The sequence below is a fragment of the Somniosus microcephalus genome, chromosome 20, assembly GCF_052327205.1.
Source record: "Somniosus microcephalus isolate GS21.2 chromosome 20, FLI_Smic_1.0, whole genome shotgun sequence".
Taxonomy (NCBI): domain Eukaryota; kingdom Metazoa; phylum Chordata; class Chondrichthyes; order Squaliformes; family Somniosidae; genus Somniosus; species Somniosus microcephalus.
In genome coordinates this window covers 39,733,370-39,752,816 of record NC_141006.1, presented here as the reverse complement: position 1 = coordinate 39,752,816, position 19,447 = coordinate 39,733,370, and the positions used below count along the sequence as shown (strand labels likewise).

The 19,447-nt window shown below is 48.2% G+C and overlaps 1 protein-coding gene across 3 annotated transcripts in view; it reads left to right on the top strand.

The window, feature by feature from the left end:
- LOC147103136 (interferon alpha-inducible protein 6-like) overlaps positions 1-19,099 on the top strand; it is a 35,691-nt gene extending 16,592 nt beyond the window's left edge. For all 3 annotated transcript variants that reach the window (XM_085962471.1, XM_085962473.1, XM_085962472.1), the window contains exon 5: positions 18,907-19,099. In XM_085962471.1, the coding sequence (XP_085818597.1) occupies positions 18,907-19,016 (110 nt within the window). In that variant the 3' untranslated portion in view covers positions 19,017-19,099. The remainder of the gene's footprint in view (positions 1-18,906) is intronic.
- The last annotated feature ends 348 nt before the right edge of the window (positions 19,100-19,447 follow it).

Below are 19,447 nucleotides of genomic sequence, written 5' to 3'. Positions count from 1 at the left end.
ACTCACCCTGACAACCCGAGTGAGGTCGTTGAACTTTTTTCTGCATTGCACAGGAGTCCTGCCAACCACGCTGTTGGAGGTCACCCTGTTTGCCACCTCCCTCCAGGCTTTTCGATACTCGTTGGGCAGCGGCCTCCTGCCACCTTCAGGGAAGAGGACAAGGCGCCTGCGCTCCCCTGCGCCAACCAGTACCTTCAGGTCACCCTCGCTGAAGCGCTGCACTCTCTCCCTGGCCTTCTCCATTGTCCTGGGCGTTGAACTGTTCAAGCAGCAATGGCCAGGCCTTGCTTCAGGGCTGCAGTGTGCAGGGCGTGGCAGCCAAACAAATTGTTAGATCCGGGTATCTTAATGTTGTGTCCTTCAATAATCAGACAAAAGACTGCAGGGAACGATCAACAGGTGTTTACTGAATGAGGGCTCAAACTGCAACTGACTATACAAATCACTACTCAGGGTTTATATACAGGTGTGGTCACTGCCGGTACTACAGTATACAGGAGCTGTAAAAAGTAGTTCTCCCCTTAAAGGTACATACATTACAATTCCTCCCCTTTTAGTTTAACAGTACCATAACACTCATTTAACAATTAAATAGCAAACTAATTACAATTAACACTTTTAACATGCAACATTAGCTGAAAATAGTCTATTTATAAATTCAGTCTTTGGGAGGCTTCCTGATCCTTTCTGGATAGCGCCTTTCCCGTGTCTTGCTCTTGGTGCGGAGGCGATTCTTGCCCCCTGTCGTCGGTTGGTTCATCAGCTTCCGATGCTACTGTTTCTGAGGTAGATGCGACCTGTACGTCGGGTTCCTCACCAGGTACGTATGGCCGAGACATGGGGTTGACTCGTTCCTGTGACTCTAGGATCTGGTCAGCATGGCGTCTCACAATGTTATCCCCAACATCCACTGTGTACATTAGTGGCCCCTGCCGTGTGCATATCATTCCTGGTTGCCATTTCTCTGTTCGGTAGTCGCGGGCCAAGACTGGTTGCCCTACATTGAAGCTCCTTGTCGGCTTCTCATTGATGTGCTGGAATTGCTTTTTCTCAACATCTCTTCGGACATTTGGTCTGAGCAAATCCAGACGAGATCTCAACCTTCGGTTAAAGAACATCATGGCCGGGGCCTGGTTGGTGACTGCATGTGTCGCATTTCTGTAGGCTAACAGGAAATTGTCCACGTTATGCTGCAGTGGAATGTCGTCATCGCACATGGCCTTTACTGCTTTTTTAAAGGTTTGTACGAACCTCTCAGCCAATCCATTTGTGGCTGGATGATACAGGGCGGATGTGTAATGCCTTACCCCATTCCTTTTCATAAATCTTCGAAACTCTTCGGACACAAACTGTGGTCCGTTATCAGAGCAAATCTGCTCTGGCAAGCTGTTCCTGGCAAAAATGGTCCGTAGGACTGCAATAGTTTTCTCCGTGGTGGTGGAGAACATTTTGATCACCTCAGGCCATTTCGAGTGCGCATCCATGACTATTAAAAACATTGAGTCCATGAATGGACCAGCAAAATCAATATGCACCCGTTGCCATGGAGATGAGGGCCACTCCCATGGGTGTAGAGGGGCATGTGGTGGTGCATTTTGGACCTTCTGGCATCCTGAGCAGCTCTTTGTCAGGTCCTCGATTTGCTGATCGATCCCCGGCCACCATACATAAGCCCTAGCAAGGCTTTTCATTTTCACCCCTCCCAGATGACCTTCGTGAAGCTCATTGAGCACTCTCTCCCTTAACTTGGGTGGAATTACCACTCGGGATCTACACATCAAGGTCCCCTGGCATACTGACAGCTGTTCTCTTCTGGATGAGAATGCTGGCAACAGTGAGTTGCCATGTGCTGGCCATCCCTTCACCGTCAAATCATATACCCGAGACAGTGTCGGGTCATTTCGGGTCTCCTTCTCTATACCAGCGTTACTTACTGGCAAGCATTCAATTATAGTCGAATGAAATATTTCAACAGGATCCACTGCTGGTGCTTCCTCCGCAGTAGGCAGTGGCAGGTGTGATAGCCCATCAGCGTTTCCATTCTGTTTCGTGCCCTTATACTCGATATCATATTGGTGCGCCCCTAGAAAAAGGGACCATCTTTGTAGCCGTTGCGCAGTCATCACCGGAACGCCCTTCTTTGGATTAAAAATGGAGACAAGTGGTTGGTGGTCAGTCAACAAGGTGAACTTCTGCCCGTGCAGATAGTGGTTGAACTTTTTCACTCCCCACACTAGGCTGAGGGCCTCCCTGTCAATCTGGACGTAGTTACGCTCGGCTGAGGTTAGTGACCGAGACGCAAAGGCTACTGGCCTCTCCGAGCCGTCCGGGAATTTGTGCGACAGCACCACTCCAATGCCAACCGAATTCGTAGTGCTGGGTTGAAATGAGCCAACACCTCTTTTGATGTGATCAATTCTTTGCACTTCTGGAAAGCTCGTTTACATTCGTCATTCCACTTCCATGGTACCCCCGTTTGCCGTAGGGTGTTCAGTGGGTGTAGTACTGTCGACAAATTCGGCAAGAACTTATGGTAGTAGTTCACCAGCCCGAGGAACGACCTCAGTTGTGACACATTTTCTGGTGCTGGAGCCTTGACTACTGCCTCAATCTTTTCAGGGGACTTATGTAACCCCTCTTTATCAATAACGTGGCCACAATACGAGATCTGCTTCTGGAAAAACTCGCACTTGTGGCGATTAGCTCGGAGCCCATATTCCTTCAATCTAGTGAGCACCTGCTCCAGGTTGGTGAGGTGATCACTGTCATTTTCGCCCGTGACCAGGATGTCGTCCAAATAACACTGGGTCCCTGGAATCCCTTGCAGGACTTGATCCATTGCCCTTCGCCAAATAGCCGGAGCTGATGCTACCCCGAACACCAGCCGGTTGTATTGGTAGAGACCTTTAGGAGTGTTGATCGTGAGGTACTGTTTCGAGGCTTCTTCTACCTCCATTTGCAGGTACGCCTGGGCCAGATCAATCTTAGTGAAGTGTTTCCCTCCAGATAGCGAGGCGAAAATATCTTCAATCCGCGGAAGCGGATATTGTACAGTGTGAAGGACTGGGTTCACTGTCACCTTAAAGTCCCCACAGATGCGAACCTTCTTTGGTTCCCCAGGCATATTACATAGAAACATAGAAGATAGGAGCAGGAGTAGGCCATTCGGCCCTTCGAGCCTGCTCCGCCATTCAATGTGATCATGGCTGATCATCCAAATTCAGTACCCTGTCCCTGCCTTTTCCCCATATCCCTTGATCCCTTTAGCCTCAAGAAATATATCCAACTCTTTCTTGAATATATTTAATGAACTGGCCTCCACCGCCCTCTGTGGCAGAGAATTCCACAGGCTCACCACTCTCTGGGTGAAGTAATTCCTCCTCATTTCAGTCCTAAATGGCTTACCCCTTATCCTTAGACTATGACCCCTGGTTCTGGACTCCCCGGCCATCCGAAACATCCTTCCTGCACCTAGTCTGTCCAGACCTGACAGAATTTTATAGGTTTCGATGAGATCCCCTCTCAATCTTCTAAACTCCAGTGAGTATAAGCCCAATCGACACAATCTCTCCTCATACGTCATTCCTGCCATCCCAGGTATCAGCCTGGTGAATCTTCGCTGCACTCCCTCCATGGCAAGAACGTCCTTCCTCAGGTAAGGTGACCAAAACTGCACACAATACTCAAGGTGCAGTCTCACCAAGGCCCTGTACAACTGTAGCAAGACATCCTTGTTCCTGTACTCGAACCCTCTTGCTACGAAGGCCAACATACCATTTGCCTTCTTAACCGCCTGCTGCACCTGCATGCTTACCTTCAGCGACTGGTGCACAAGGACCCCCAGGTCTCTTTGCACTTCCCCTTCTCCCAATCTATTGCCATTCAAATAATAATCTGCCTTCCTGTTTTTGCCACCAAAGTGGATAACCTCACATTTATCCACATTATAGTGCATTTGCCATGTTTCTGCCCAATCACCCAACCTGCCCAAATCGTACTGGAGTTTCCCTACATCCTCCTCGCAGCTTACCCTCCCGCCCAGCTTTGTGTCATCTGCAAATTTGGAGATATTACATCCAATTCCCTCGTCCAGATCATTAATATATATTGTAAACAGCTGGGGTCCTAGGACCGATCCTTGCGGTACCCCACTAGTCACTGCCTGCCACTCGGAAAACGACCCGTTTATTCCAACTCTTTGCTTTCTGTCCGCCAACCAGTTCTCTATCCAAGTCAATACCTTGCCCCGATCCCATGTGCCTTAATTTTGCACGCTAATCTCTTATGCGGGACCTTATCGAAAGCCTTCTGAAAGTCCAAATACACCACATCCACTGGTTCTCCCTTATCTATTTTACCAGTTACATCCTCCAAAAATTCCAGTAGATTAGTCAAGCATGATTTACCTTTTGTAAATCCATGTTGACTTTGTCCGATCCTGTCACTGCTTTCCAAGTGCTCTGCTATTACATCTTTTATAATAGACTCTAGCATTTTTCCCACTACCGATGTCAGGCTTACCGGTCTATAATTCCCCGCTTTTTCTCTACCACCTTTTTTGAATAGTGGGGTAACATTAGCTACCCTCCAATCCATGGGTACCGTTCCAGAGTCTATCGAGTTCTGGAAGATGATCAGTAATGCATCTACGATCTCTAGGGCCACTTCCTTAAGCACCCTGGGATGTACTCAATGACCTCTTCATTACAGGAACGATGGGTGTAGCCCACTCGCTCCAGTCCACTTTGGACAGTACTCCTGAACGTTCCAAACCTTCCAGCTCTGCTTCGACGGCTGGGCGGATCGCATAAGGCACCGGTCTGGCCTTAAAAAACTTTGGGCTTGCATTTTCCTCTATTTTGATCATCGCTGTTATGCCTTTTAGTGTTCCGAGTCCCTGCTGGAACACTTCTTGTGCATCAGTTAGCATTTTTGACAGTCGTCCAGGTGTGACGTCATCATCCTTTTTGGCATCTACAGTCAGTGCTTGTATGGAATGCCAATCTAGCTGTATTTTCCGGATCCATTCACGTCCTAGTAGTGGTGGTCCTCCATCTGGCAATACATATAGGTCCATTTTTGTTGTTTCCTTGCCGTTATATATAACGTTCACCCTTATTTTTCCTTTGTGGTAGACTTTTTGCCCCGTGTACGTCTTCAAGACAATCTTTGTATCTCTCAAGGGTATATGTGAGAATAGCCACTTGTAGTCCCTTCGGTTTATGACTGTTAGGGCTGATCCTGTGTCCAATTCCATTTTCACTTGGACTCCTGCTATCTTGAGTGTGACCCAGATAGTTTGGTGATCCTCCGTTTTGATCACATTATGTAGTTTCAGACAACCCAGCTCCTTGCTTCCGGAGTCTGTATCACTCTTCTGTTCGTCTGAACTACTCTCCGTCACCTTATGTACCTTCTTGTACTTCTCCTGTGGAGATTTCTTGCTGCTGGTTTTCTTTCCCGACCTGCAGACTCTTGCTATGTGTCCTACTTTTCCACACTGTCTGCACACTTTGTCCTTGAACCAGCAATCATTATGGTCGTGTGTTGTTCTGCCGCAGCGATAGCACTTCACTGTTCCGTATGACATTTCATTTGTGCCATATTCTTGCGGTCTCCGTTGTATCTCTGCAGCGCCCCGTGCGGCTGCTTCGTGTGATACTGCAATGCTGAAAGCCTTGTCCAGTGTAAGATCCTTTTCTGATAGAAGCCGTTTCTGGGTTCCTTCACTTTGAAGCCCACACACAAACTTGTCCCTTAAAGTATCTGCTAGTCCCGTTCCAAACTGGCAGTGTTTCGATAGCTTGCGCAGTTCCGTTAAATACTCAGCATTACTTTCATCTTTATGCTGGTTCCTTTTGTGAAACTTAAATCTTTCTGCTATCAGCAGTGGTGTGGGGTTTAAGTGGTCCTGTAGGATTGACACTATGTTTTCAAAATCCTTTTCTACTGGCTTCTCTGGGGTTACTAGGTTTCGTAGTAAGCCATACATTTTTGCACCCATTGAATTCAACAATACCAGCGCTTTCTTGTCATCTGGCACTTCATTCGCCTTGCAGTATACTTCTATGCGTTCGACATATGTCGTCCAATCTTCGACTTCATTGTCGAACGCTGTGATACTGCCACTCTTTGGCATTTTTGGGTGTGGTTAGACTGGCTTAAAATGGCGTCTCCCGCGCTTTCCTTTCTACCCCGCTGCGGCTTAAAATGGCGTCTCCCGCGCTTTCCTTTCTTCCCCACTGCGGCTTAAAATGACGTCTCCCGCGCTGCTGCCAACGCCGCTCTCGGCGGTCCTCATGGCAAATGGCGATGCCCTGTGGGTTTCGTGCGCTGCTCCTGCGCTGCTGCCAATGCCACTCTCTGCAGTCCTCATGGCAATGGCAGCGCCTCGTGTTTTCCTGCGCGCCTCTCTCCCCCGTTGACGCTGCTCGGCCCTTGAACACCGGCTGCGCCCTGTGCGCTCTGCCCTCTCTCTCTCCCCCGTCGATGCTGCTCGGCCTTTTTCTGTGCCGCTCGGTCGGCTCTAGCCGCCGCTGTCCGGGAAGGGTCTGCACAGTACCTGTTGCCAGCCCGTTTCGCTGGACCACCGTGACTGGAAAGCCAAGCCTGGCTCTCGACAGCCTCCCCCGCGATGCCCGTATTTCTGGACTCGACCTTCCTCCACTGTTCTCCAGGAGCGAATCCCTGGGAGGTGATGCAGAGTTGCAGGTAGGTTCGAATCTTTCTCGTCGCCAATGTTAGATCCGGGTATCTTAATGTAGTGTCCTTCAATAATCAGACAAAAGACTGCAGGGAACGATCAGGTGTTTACTGAATGAGGGTTCAAACTGCAACTGACTGTACAAATCACTACTCAGGGTTTATATACAGGTGTGGTCACTGCCGGTACTACAGTATACAGGAGCTGTAAAAAGTAGTTCTCCCCTTAAAGGTACATACATTACACAAATCCACCCTCCCCCTTTAAGAGCTGACCGGCGCCAGCGTGTCTGCCTTCAATCAGCAACTCGCCGCACCTGCGCTGTGCCCGCCCTCGGTGGTAGCGCCCCGGCTCGCCGGCTTAGCGCCTTATGATAGTCGTGCATCGCCTGCTTTAGCGCAGCAGCAACCTCTTGGGGCGATGCAACTCAATTTCGGCGAAGGTGGCGCTAAGTTGCGCCGGGCGCAAAATTTAGCGACTGCCCGGCTGTAGCGCCCCAAGTGTGGCTATACTGAATTTCTAGGCCTCTGAGTGAGAAAAATTCTCCTCATCTCCCCTCTAGATCTTTTGCCAATGATTTTAAATCTATGACCTCTGGTTATTGACCCAATTGCCAGAGGAAATAGTGTTTCTCTCTCTACTCTACCAAAACCCCTCATCATCTTGAAAACCTCGATTAGGTCACCTCTTAACCTTCTCTGTTCCAAGGAGAACAGTCCTAACTTTTCCAACCTCTCCTCATAACTGAAGTCCCTCATCCCTGGTAACATCCTGGTAAATCTCCTCTGTACCCTTTCGAAGGCCTTTACATCTTTCCTGAAGTGTGGTGCCCAGAATTGTCCACATTACTCCAGCTGAGGCCTAACCAATGATTTATAAAGTTCTAGCACGATCTTTTTGCTTTTATATCCTATTCTATTCTATATGGAGTTAGGTCACAGATCAGCCATGATCTCATTGAATGGTGGAACAGACTCGAGGGGCTAAATGGCCTCCTCCTGCTTCTATGTTCCTACGTTCCTCGATTTATAAACCCAAGTAAATCATATGCTTTTTAAACCACCTTATCAACTTGCCTGGCCACCTTTAAGGATTTTTGTATGTGATCACCAAGGTCTCTCTGCTCAACTACACTTTTCAAAATCATGCCATTTATAGTACACTGTATTTCCATATTAGTCCTTCCAAAGTGCATCACTTCAACCTTCTCCGCACTGAACTCCATTTGCCAGGCTCCTGCCCATTTCACCATCCTGTCTATGTCATCCTGAAGCCTATAACTATCCTCATCACTATGCACTACTTTGCCAAGTTTCGCGTCATCTGCAAACTTTATAATGCTGCTCCCTACACCCGAGGTAGGTCGTTTATAAAAATTGTAGAGTATTGGACCCAAAGCTGATCCTTGGGGAACACCACTGCAAACCACCTCCCAGTCTGAAAAACATCCCTCCACCACTCTTTGCTTCCTGTCACTGAGCCAATTCCATATCCATACCGCCACTTTCCCCTTAATTCCATGGGCTTCCATCTTCTTAATAAGCCTCCTGTGTGGCACTTTGCTGAATGGCTTTTGAAAGTCCATATATACATCTACTGCACTATCTTGATCAACCTTCTCTGTTACCTCATCAAAGAATTCAATCAAGGTAGTCAGACATGATTGGCCTTTAACAAATCCATGCTGGCTCTCCGTGATTAACCCATGCCTTTCCAAATGAAAGTTTATTTGGTCCCTGATAAGAATGAAACCGGACGGACCACCCGACCTCGGCACCGGCTACGGACACAGCAACGGCACACCCAGCCCAGTCAACCTTGCAAAGTCCTCCTCACCAACATCTGGGGACTTGTGCCAAAATTGGGAGAGCTGTCGCACAGACTAGTCAAGTAACAGCCTGACATAGTCACACTCACAGAATCATACCTCTCAGCCAATGTCCCAAACTCCTCCATCACCAACCCCGAGTATGTCCTGTCCCACCGGCAGGACAGACCCACCAGGGGCGGCAGCACAGTGATATACAGTCAGGAGGGAGTGGCCCTGGGAGTCCTCAACATTGACTCCGGACCCCATGACGTCTCATGGCTTCAGGTCAAACATGGGCAAGGAAACCTCCTGCTGATTGCCACCTACCGCCCTCCCTCAGCTGATGAATCAGTACTCACCCATGTTGAACACCACTTGGAAGAAGCACTGAGAGTAGCAAGGGCACAGAATGTACTCTGAGTGGAGGACTTCAATGTTCATCACCAAGAATGGCTCGGTAGCACCACTACTGACTGAGCTGGCCGAGTCCTGAAGGACATAACTGCCAGTCTGGGCCTACGACAGGTGGTGAGAGAACCAACACGGGGGAAAAACCTACTTGACCTCGTCCTCACCAATCTACCTGTCGCAGATGCATCTGTCCATGACAGTATTGGTAGATGTGACCACCGCACAGACAGTCCCGTCTTCACACTGAGGACACCCTCCATCGAGTTGTGTGGCACTACCAATGTGCTAAATGGGATAGATTCAGAACAGATCTAGCAGCTCAAAACTGGGCATCCATGAGGCGCTGTGGGCCATCAGCAGCAGCAGAATTGTATTCCGCCACAATCTGAAACCTCATGGCCTGGCATATCCCTCACTCTACCATTACCACCAAGCCAGGGGACCAACCCTGGTTCAATAAGGAGTGTAGAAGTGCATGCCGGGAGCAGCACCAGGCGTACCTAAAAATGAGGTGCCAACCTGGGGAAGCTGCAACACAGGGCTACAATGCATGCTAAAAAGCGGAAGCAGCATGCTATAGACAGGGTTAAGCGATCCCACAATCAACAGATCAGATCAAAGCTCTGCAGTCCTACCACATCCAGTCGTGAATGGTGGTGGACCATTAAACAACTAACGGGAGGAGGAGGCTCCATGAATATCCCCACACACAATGATGGTGGAGCCCAGCACATGAGTGCAAAAGACAAGGCTGAAGCGTTTGCAACCACCTTCAGCCAGAAGTGCCGAGTGGATGATTCATATCGGCCTACTCCCGAGGTTGCCACCATCACAGAAACCAGTCTTCAGCCAATTCGATTCACTCCACGTGATATCAAGAAACAGCTGAGCGTACTGGATACAGCAAAGGCTATGGGCCCTGACAACATCCCGGCTATCGTGCTGAAGACTTGTGCTCCAGAACTAGACGCGCCTCTAGCCAAGCTGTTCCAGTGCATCTATAACACTGGCATCTATCCGACAATGTGGAAAACTGCTCAGGTATGTCCTGTCCACAAAAAGCAGGACAAATCCAACCCGGCCAATTACCACCCCATTAGTCTACTCTCAATCATCAGCAAAGTGATGGAAGGTGTCATCGACAGTGCTATCAAGTGGCACTTACTCACCAATAACCTGCTCACTGATGCCCAGTTTGGGTTCCATCAAGAGCACTCAGCTCCCGATCTCATTACAGCCTTGGTCCAAGCATGGACAAAGGAGCTGAATTCCAGAGGTGAGGTGAGATTGACTGCCCTTGACATCAAGGCAGCATTTGACCGAGTGTGGCATCAAGGAGCCCTAGTAAAACTGAAGTCAATGGGAATCGGGGGGGCAACGCTCCACTGGCTGGAGTCATACCCAGCACAAAGGAAGATGGTTGTGGTGATTGAAGGTCAATCATCACAGCCCTAGGACATCGCTGCAGAAGTTACTCAGGGCAGTATCCTGAGCCCAACCATCTTCAGCTGCTTCATCAATGACCTTCCCTCCAACATAAGGTCAGAAATGGGGATGTTCGCTGATGACTGCACAGTGCTCAGCGCCATTCACAACTCCTCAGATAATGAAGCAGTCTATGCCCGTATGCAGCAAGACCTGGATGACGTTCAGGCTTGGGCTGATAAGTGGCAGGTAACATTCGCGCCACACAAGTGCCAGGCAATGACTATCTCCAACAAGCGAGAGTCTAACCACCTCCCCTTGACATTCAACGGCGTTCCCATCGCCAAATCCCCCACCATCAACATCTTGGGGGGTCACCATTGACCAGAAACTTAACTGGACCAGCCATATAAATACTGTGGCCACAAAAGCAGGTCAGAGGCTAGGTATTCCGCAGCAAGTGTCTCACCTCCTGACTCCCCAAAGCCTTTCCACCATCTACAAGGCACAAGTAAGAAGTGTGATGGAATACTCTCCACTTGCCTGGATGAGTGCAGCTGCAACAACACTCAAGAAGCTCAACACCATCCAGGACAAAGCAGCCCGTTTGATTGGCACCCCATCCACCACCTTAAACATTCACTCCCTCCAGCACCGGCGCACCGTGGCTGCAGTGTGTACCATCTACAAGATGCACTGCAGCAACTTGCCAAAGCTTCTTCGGCAGCACCTCCTAAACCCGCGACCTCTTCCACCTAGAAGGACAAGGGCAGCAGGCGCATGGGAACACTACCACCTCCAAGTTCCCCTCCAAGTCACAAACCATCCTGACTTAGAACTATATCGCCAATCCTTCATCATCGCTGGGTCAAAATCCTGGAACTCCCTCCCTAACAGCATTGTGGGAGTACCTTCACCACATGGACTGCAGCGGTTCAAGAAGGCAGCTCACCACCACCTTCTCAAGGGCAACTAGGGATGGGCAATAAATGCTGGCCTTGCCAACGACACCCACATCCCATAAGCGAATTAAAAAAAAATAACTTCCCACCACTGATGTTAGGTTGACTGGCCTGTAGTTTGCTGGTTTATTCCTCTCTCCTTTCTTGAACAATGTCTTTTTATATTTTGTAATGTATTCTAAATGGTTATACCTGATATATTTCTTTTAATTAGGTTTATCACAGAACTCAAAAACTAGGAAAATAAAATGATTCATATATAAATTATGACATGTTTTGGAAGGACTGTATTATTGTCGAAGTTTGGAGGGAAGTTCTGAATAAAAGTCCTGATTTAGCTGTTTCTTTAAACAGAATTTTTTGATAACACTCTAGATTTTCCACCCATTGACTATGAACGAGTGGAAATTGAGTGCATAAAGTACTGCTGCAGAGATATTTGGTAAAGAATGAAAAATGAAAATTGGTTTAATCTTCTTTAGTTTGATACATTTCTTGAATTTAAACAACTTGCATTTATATATTGCCTTTAATGTAGCAAAATGTCTAAAGGCACTTCACAGGAGAGTTATCAAACAAAATTTCACTATATAAAAAAACCATCCTAAATAAATGGACAATAAGCAGATAATTTTCTGAGTTGACGCTATTGGCAGGGAGCCTTGCTCCTAGCTGCTCATATCGGGAAATCACAATTTCCCGCCTATTCATTTTAATAAGTATGAACTCAGAAATCAGCCCTTAAAGCACTACTCTCCAATATTACCTGCAAAGGTTGATTTATTTATGTAAGTGCAGTATGAGGGGAACAAATTTATTTAAGAATCTGCAACTAGTCAATCTGCTGTGGCATTGCACACAAGGAGACAAGATCAACAACAACAACAATTTGTATTTATATAGCGCCTTTAACGTAGTAAAACATCCCAAAGTGCTTCATTGGAGCTTTTATCAAACAAAATTTCAGAATGAGCCACATCAGGAGATATTAGGGCAGGTGATCAAAAACTTGATCAAAGAGGTAGGTTTTAAGGAACGTCTTAAAGGTGGAAAGAGATGTAGAAAGGCAGAAAAGTTTAGGGAGGGCATTCCAAAGCTTAGGGCCTTGGCAGCTGAAGACACGGCCGCCAATGGTTGAGCCATTCAAATCAGGGATGCTTAAGAGGCCAGAATTGGAGGAGCACACATATCTCAGATGGTTGTAGAGCTGGAGGAGGTTACAGAGATAGGGAGGGGCAAGGCCATGGAGAGATTTGAAAACAAGGATGAGAATTTTAAAATTGAGGCGTTGCTTAACCGGGAGCCAATGTAGGTCAGCGAGCACAAGGGTGCTGGGTGAATGGGACTTGGTGCGAGTTAGGACATGGACAGCTGAGTTTTGATAACCAAGCTTACAGAGCGTGGGAGATGGGAGGCCAGCTAGGGGTGTGTTGCATAGTCAAGTATAGAGGTAACAAAGGCATGGGTGAGGGTTTCAGCAGCAGGTGAACTGAGGCAGAGTCAGGAGATGTTACAGAAGCGATATCAAGAAACAAGATATCAAGAAACGGCTGAGTGTACTGGATACAGCAAAGGCTGTGGGCCCCGACAACATCCCGGCTGTCGTGCTGAAGACTTGTGCTCCAGAACTAGCCGCGCCTCTAGCCAAGCTGTTCTAGTACAGCTATAACACTGGTATTTATCTGACAATGTGGAAAATTGCCCAGGTATGTCCTGTCCACAAAAAACAGGGCAAATCCAATCCGGCCAATTATCGCCCCATCAGTCTAGTCTCAGTCATCAGCAAAGTGATGGAAGGTGTCGTCGACAGTCGACAAGCAGCACTTACTCACCAATAACCTGCTCACTGATGCCCAGTTTGAGTTCTGCCAGGACCACACAACTCAAGACCTCATTACAGCCTTGGTCCAAACATGGACAAAAGAGCTGAATTCCAGAGGTGAGGCGAGAGTGACTGCCCTTGACATTAAGGCAGCATTTGACCGAGTGTGGCATCAAGGAGCCCTAGTAAAACTGAAGTCAATGGGAATCGGGGGGAAAAGCAACATTGGCTGGAGTCATACCTAGCACAAAGGAAGATGGTTGTGTTAGTTGAAGATTAATCATCACAGCCCCAGGACATCGCTGCAGGAGTTCCTCAGGGCAGTGTCCTAGGCCCAACTATCTTCAGCTGCTTCATCAATGACCTTCCCTCCATCATAAGGTCAGAAGTGGGGATGTTCACTAATGAATGCACAGTGTTCAGTGCCATTCGCAACTCCTCAGACAATGAAGCAGTCCATGCCCGCATGCAGCAAGATCTGGATAACATTCAGGCTTGGGCTGATAAGTGGCAAGTAACATTCGCGCCACACAAGTGCTAGGCAATGACTATATCCAACAAGCGAGCATCTAACCACCGTCCCTTTCATTCAATGGCATTACCACTGCCGATCTCCCACCATCAATATCCTGGGGGGGCCACCATTGACCAGAAACTTAACTGGACCAGCCATATAAATACTGTGGCCACAAAAGCAGGTCAGAGGCTAGGTATTCCGCAGCAAGTGTCTCACCTCCTGACTCTCCAAAACCTTTCCACCATCTACAAGGCACAAGTCAGGAGTGTGATGGAATACTCTCCATGTGCCTGGATGAGTGCAGCTCCAACAACACTCAAGAAGCTCGACACCATCTAAGACAAAGTAGCCCGCTTGATTGCCACCCCATCCACCACCTTAAACATTCACTCCCTCCACCACCGGTGTACCGTGGCTGCAGTGTGAACCATCTACAAGATGCACTGCAGCAACTCGCCAAGGCTTCTTCGGTAGCACCTCCCAAGCCCGTGACCTCTACCACCTAGCAGGACAAGGGCAGCAGGCACATGGGAACACCACCACCTCCAAGTTCCCCTCCAAATCACACACCATCCTGACTTGGAAGTACATCGCCATTCCTTCATCGTTGCTGGGTCAAAATCCTGGAACTCCCTCTCTAACAGCACTGTGGAAGTACCTTCACCACACGGATTGCAGCGGTTCAAGAAGGCGGCTCACCACCACCTTCTCAAGGGCAACTAGGGATGGGCAATAAATGCTGGCCTTGCCAGCGACGCCCACATCCCAAGAACGAATAAAAAATAAAGGTGGATATAGTCGTTCTTAGTGATGGCATGGACATGTGTTCGGAAGCTCATCTTGGGGTCAAATATGACACCAAGGTTGCGAACAGTCTGGTTCAGCCTCAGACAGTTGCCAGGGAGAGGGATGGATTTGTTGGCTAGGGAACGGATTCTGTGGCGGGGACCGAAGACAATGGGCTGGATTTTCATTCAGGAGTTGGGTTGGAGGCGGGACTACAACTTTCGGGGTTGTAGTCCCGCCTCCATCGAGATGCGGCCAACCCACGCAATTTTAACTTGATTGACCTTGTTGAGCCCGCCCAGCGGGCTCAGCAGGCCAATTAAGGGCTACCCGGCAACAGGTGACGTCACAGACTGAAATTTCATCTGTCAAGAGGTTTTGACAGATGAAATATCAGTGTTTCACAGCTGTTTGAAGCTGTCAAACACTGACAGTCTTACTTCTAACATGAGTCCTTCTACACAGACTCAGTTAGAAATCTCTCCCGCACAGAAAGCTGCAGGCTGTCACTTTTGACAGTTCGCAGCCATTCTGCTTTCTGTGCCGGTGAGATGAGGGACTCCATGAACCTAAAGGAAGGAAGGCTGAAAAGGTAAGAAAAGGTAATTTACACTTCTTTAATCACTTTAGACACACCAAACACTATTCAAAGAGTTGGAATAAACGGGTCATTTTCCGAGTGGTAGGCAGTGACTAGTGGGGTACCGCAAGGATTGGTCCTAGGACCCCAGCTGTTCACAATATATATTAATGATCTGGACGAGGGAATTGGATGTAATATCTCCAAATTTGCAGATGACACAAAGCTGGGTGGGAGGGTAAGCTGCGAGGAGGATGTCATGAAACTCCAGTACGATTTGGACAGGTTAGGTGATTGGGCAGAAACATGGCAAATGCACTATAATGTGGATAAATGTGAGGTTATCCATTTTGGTGGCAAAAACAGGAAGGTACATTATTATTTGAATGGCAATAGATTGGGAGAAGGGGAAGTGCAAAGAGACCTGGGTGTTCTTGTGCACCAGTCGCTGAAGGTAAGCATGCAGGTGCAGCAGGCGGTTAAAAAGGCAAATGGTATGTTGGCCTTCGTAGCAAGAGGGTTCGAGTACAGGAACAAGGATGTCTTGCTACAGTTCTACAGGGCCTTGGTGAGACCGCACCTTGAGTATTGTGTGCAGTTTTGGTCGCCTTATCTGAGGAAGGACATTCTTGCCATGGAAGGAGGGCAGCGAAGATTCACCAGGCTGATACCTGGGATGGCAGGAATGACGTATGAGGAGAGATTGTGTCGATTAGGCTTATACTCACTGGAATTTAGAAGATTGAGAGGGGATCTCATCGAAACCTATAAAATTCTGTCAGGCCTGGACAGACTAGATGCTGGAAGGATGTTCCCGATGGTCGGGGAGTCCAGAACCAGGGGTCATAGTCTAAGGATAAGGGGTAGGACATTTAGGGCTGAAATGAGGAGGAATTTCTTCACCCAGAGAGTGGTGAACCTGTGGAATTCTCTGCCACAGAGGGCGGTGGAGGCCAGTTCATTAAAGATATTCAAGAAAGAGTTGGATATATTTCTTAAGGCTAAAGGGATCAAGGGATATGGGGAGAAGGCAGGGACAGGGTACTGAATTTGAATGATCAGCCATGATCTCATTGAATGGCGGAGCAGGCTCGAGGGGCCGAATGGCCTACTCCTGCTCCTATCTTCTATGTTTCTATGCACACATCACTCACCTGAACACCGACATCTCGACCCCTCCAAGTCCTTCAACCCGACGGCAAAACTCCTCCAACTCGGCGTGGTTTGGAGTCGTCGGGAATCCCACACTTTTTAAAAAATTCATTGATGGGATGTGGGCGTCGCTGGCTAGGCCAGCATTTAGTGCCCATCCCTAATTGCCCTTGAGAAGATGGTGGTGAGCCGCCTTCTTGAACCGCTGCAGTCCATATGGTGTAGGTACACCCACAATGCTGTTAGGAAGGGAGTTCCAGGATTTTGGCCCAGCGACAGTGAAGGAACGGCGATACAGGTCCAAGTCAGGATGGTGTGTGGCTTGGAGGGGAACTTGTAGGTGGTGATGTTCCCATGCGTCTGCTGCCCTTGTCCTTCTAAGTGGTAGAGGTCGCGGGTTTGGAAGGTGCTGTTGAAGGAGCTTTGGCGAGTTGCTGCAGTGCATCTTGTGGATGGTACACACTGCAGCCACAGTGCGCCGGTGGTGGAGGGAGTGGATGTTGAAGGTGGTGGATGGAGTGCCAATCAAGCGGGCTGCTTTATCCTGAATGGTGTCAAGTTTCTTGAGTGTTGTTGGAGCTGCACTCATCCAGGCAAGTGGAGAGTATTCCATCACACTCCTGACTTGTGCCTTGTAGATGGTGGAAAGGCTTTGGGGAGTCAGGAGGTGAGACACTCGCCGCAGAATTCCCAGCCTGCTCTTGTGGCCACAGTATTTATATGGCTGGTCCAGTTCAGTTTCTGATCAATGGTAACCCCCAGGATGTTGATAGTGGGGGATTCAGCGATGGTAATGCCATTGAATGTCAAGGGGTGATGGTTAGAGTCTCGCTTGTTGGAGATGGTCATTGCCTGGCACTTGTGTGGTGCGAATGTTACTTGCCACTTGTCAGCCCAAGTCTGAATGTTGTCCAGGTCTTGCTGCATATGGACACGGACTGCGTCAGTATCTGACGAGTCTCGAATGGTGCTGAACAGTGTGCAATCATCAGCGAACATCCCCACTTCTGACCTTATGATGGAGGGAAGGTCATTGATGAAACAGCTGAAGATGGTTGGGCCTAGGACACTGCCCTGAGGAACTCCTGTAGTGATGTCATGTGATTGAGATGAATGACCTCCAACAACCACAGCCAACTTCCTTTGTGCTAGGTATGATTCCAACCAATGGAGAGTTTTCCCCTTGATTCCCATTGACTTCAGTTTTGCTAGGGCTCCTTGATGCCACACTCGATCAAATGCTGCCTTAATGTCAAGGGCAGTCACTCTCACCTCACCTCTTGAGTTCAGCTCTTTTGTCCATGTTTGGACCAAGGCTGTAATGAGGTCAGGAGCTGAGTGGCCCTGGCGGAACCCAAACTGGGCGTCAGTTAGCAGGTTATTGCTGAGTAAGTGCCGCTTGATAGCACTGTCGACGACGCCTTCCATCACTTTGCTGCTGATTGAGAGTAGACTGATGGGACGGAAATTGGCCGGGTCGGATTTGTCCTGCTTTTTGTAGACAGGACATACTTGGGCAATTTTCCACATTGCCGGGTAGATTCCAGTGTTGTAGCTGTACTGGAACAGCGTGGCTAGGGGTGCAGCTAGTTCTGGAGCACAAGTCTTCAGTACTATTGCTGGAATGTTGTCAGGGCCCATAGCCTTTGCAGTATCCAGTGTCTTCAGCCGTTTCTTGACATCACGTGGAGTGAATTGAATGGGCTGAAGACTGGCATCTGTGATGCTGGGGACCTCAGGAGGAGGCCGAGATGGATCATCCACTCAGCACTTCTGGCTGAAGATAGTTGCAAATACTTCAGCCTAGTCTTTTGCACTCACGTGCTGGGCTCCACCATCATTGAGGACGGGGATATTTTGGAGCCTCCTCCTCCTGTTAACTGTTTAATTGTCCACCACCACTCACGACTGGATGTGGCAGGACTTCAACCTTCAAAATAGGGATTAGGCTAAAAACTGCCTGTTAACTACCTGTTAACAGGCAATTAATTAGCACTAATCCCTTCCCGCCTCGGGTAGGCGGGTCCCAGTGCGGGGCGGGTACCCGCCTCCTTTGAAACTGGCATGGGGGCGGGATGGTGTCAGGATCCCCGATTTCGGGAATTTACCCCTCTGCACGCCTCCAATCCTGACTCCACGGCACACTAAAAATCGAGCCCACTGGCTTCATTCTTCCTAATATTTATTTGGAGGAAATTTCTGCTCATCCAGTACTGGATGTCAGACAAGCAGTGCGACAATTTAGAGACAGTGGAGAGGTTGAGAGGTGATAGTGAGGTAGAGCTGGGTGTCACCAACGTACATGTGGAAACTGATGCTGTGATTTCGGATGATGTCGCCGAGGGGCAGCACATAGATGAGAAATCAAGTGAAGTCCTCAGGTGAAGTTGGGTTAAAAGGCAGGGGGTAATTGAAGCAGGCCACACAGACATACATCCATTTTTAAAGTCATACATTCTGTTCTTATTTTTATATTACCATTATAAATTCCTACATCCACATTTATAAGGGAAACTACCTATTTAAGTTTGTCACGTTGTAAATATACCCTCCCACAAGTGGTGGCACTGTAACCTGGCGGGAAGGTGCAATTACAGCATGGCAATTTCTTTATACAACTGCGCACAAAAATTGCCACAGCGCAATAACCATCCCTTTGTTTACGGTTCCTAATTATTATGTTAATTCTTTAAGGATAATCCGAGCAACAAGCAAATAATTGTGTTTTCTCTCAACAGGGGTGAAAGCTGGGATTTCTTCCTGGGGCTGGCTCGGAGCGAAGGTCGGACGTTACTTTCATGACACCTTTGTGTGTCAAAAAAATAAAACGGCAAGCAAAAATGAGTGACATTGCTGAGCAACGAAAGTAGAATTGCATTATGTGTGTGTGATTCTGATATTTCTGCCTATAAATAAATTGTAGCTTTCAAACAGTTTGTTGACGCTTTCTGTGGCTAAGAAATGGGAGCATAATCGTGTGCATATGTCCTTCTCCTGATCAATGGCTCTCCAATTTTACACTACATTTTATTCACTATTCAAGAGATTACAATGAAATGTTAGCAGCCATTTTCTGTTGCATAATTCCATCAACTGCATGGTAGGATTACATTGCAGGTGAACTGTTTTACTCTGCTACTGTGTTTACTTGGTGAGCAGTAACATAATTAACATGACATGTGCCTGTGTACGGTGCAGACTGTAAACTTCAGTCCATTCTCAAAAACAAATGATAGAAACATAGAAGATAGGAGCAGGAGTAGGCCATTCGGCCCCTTG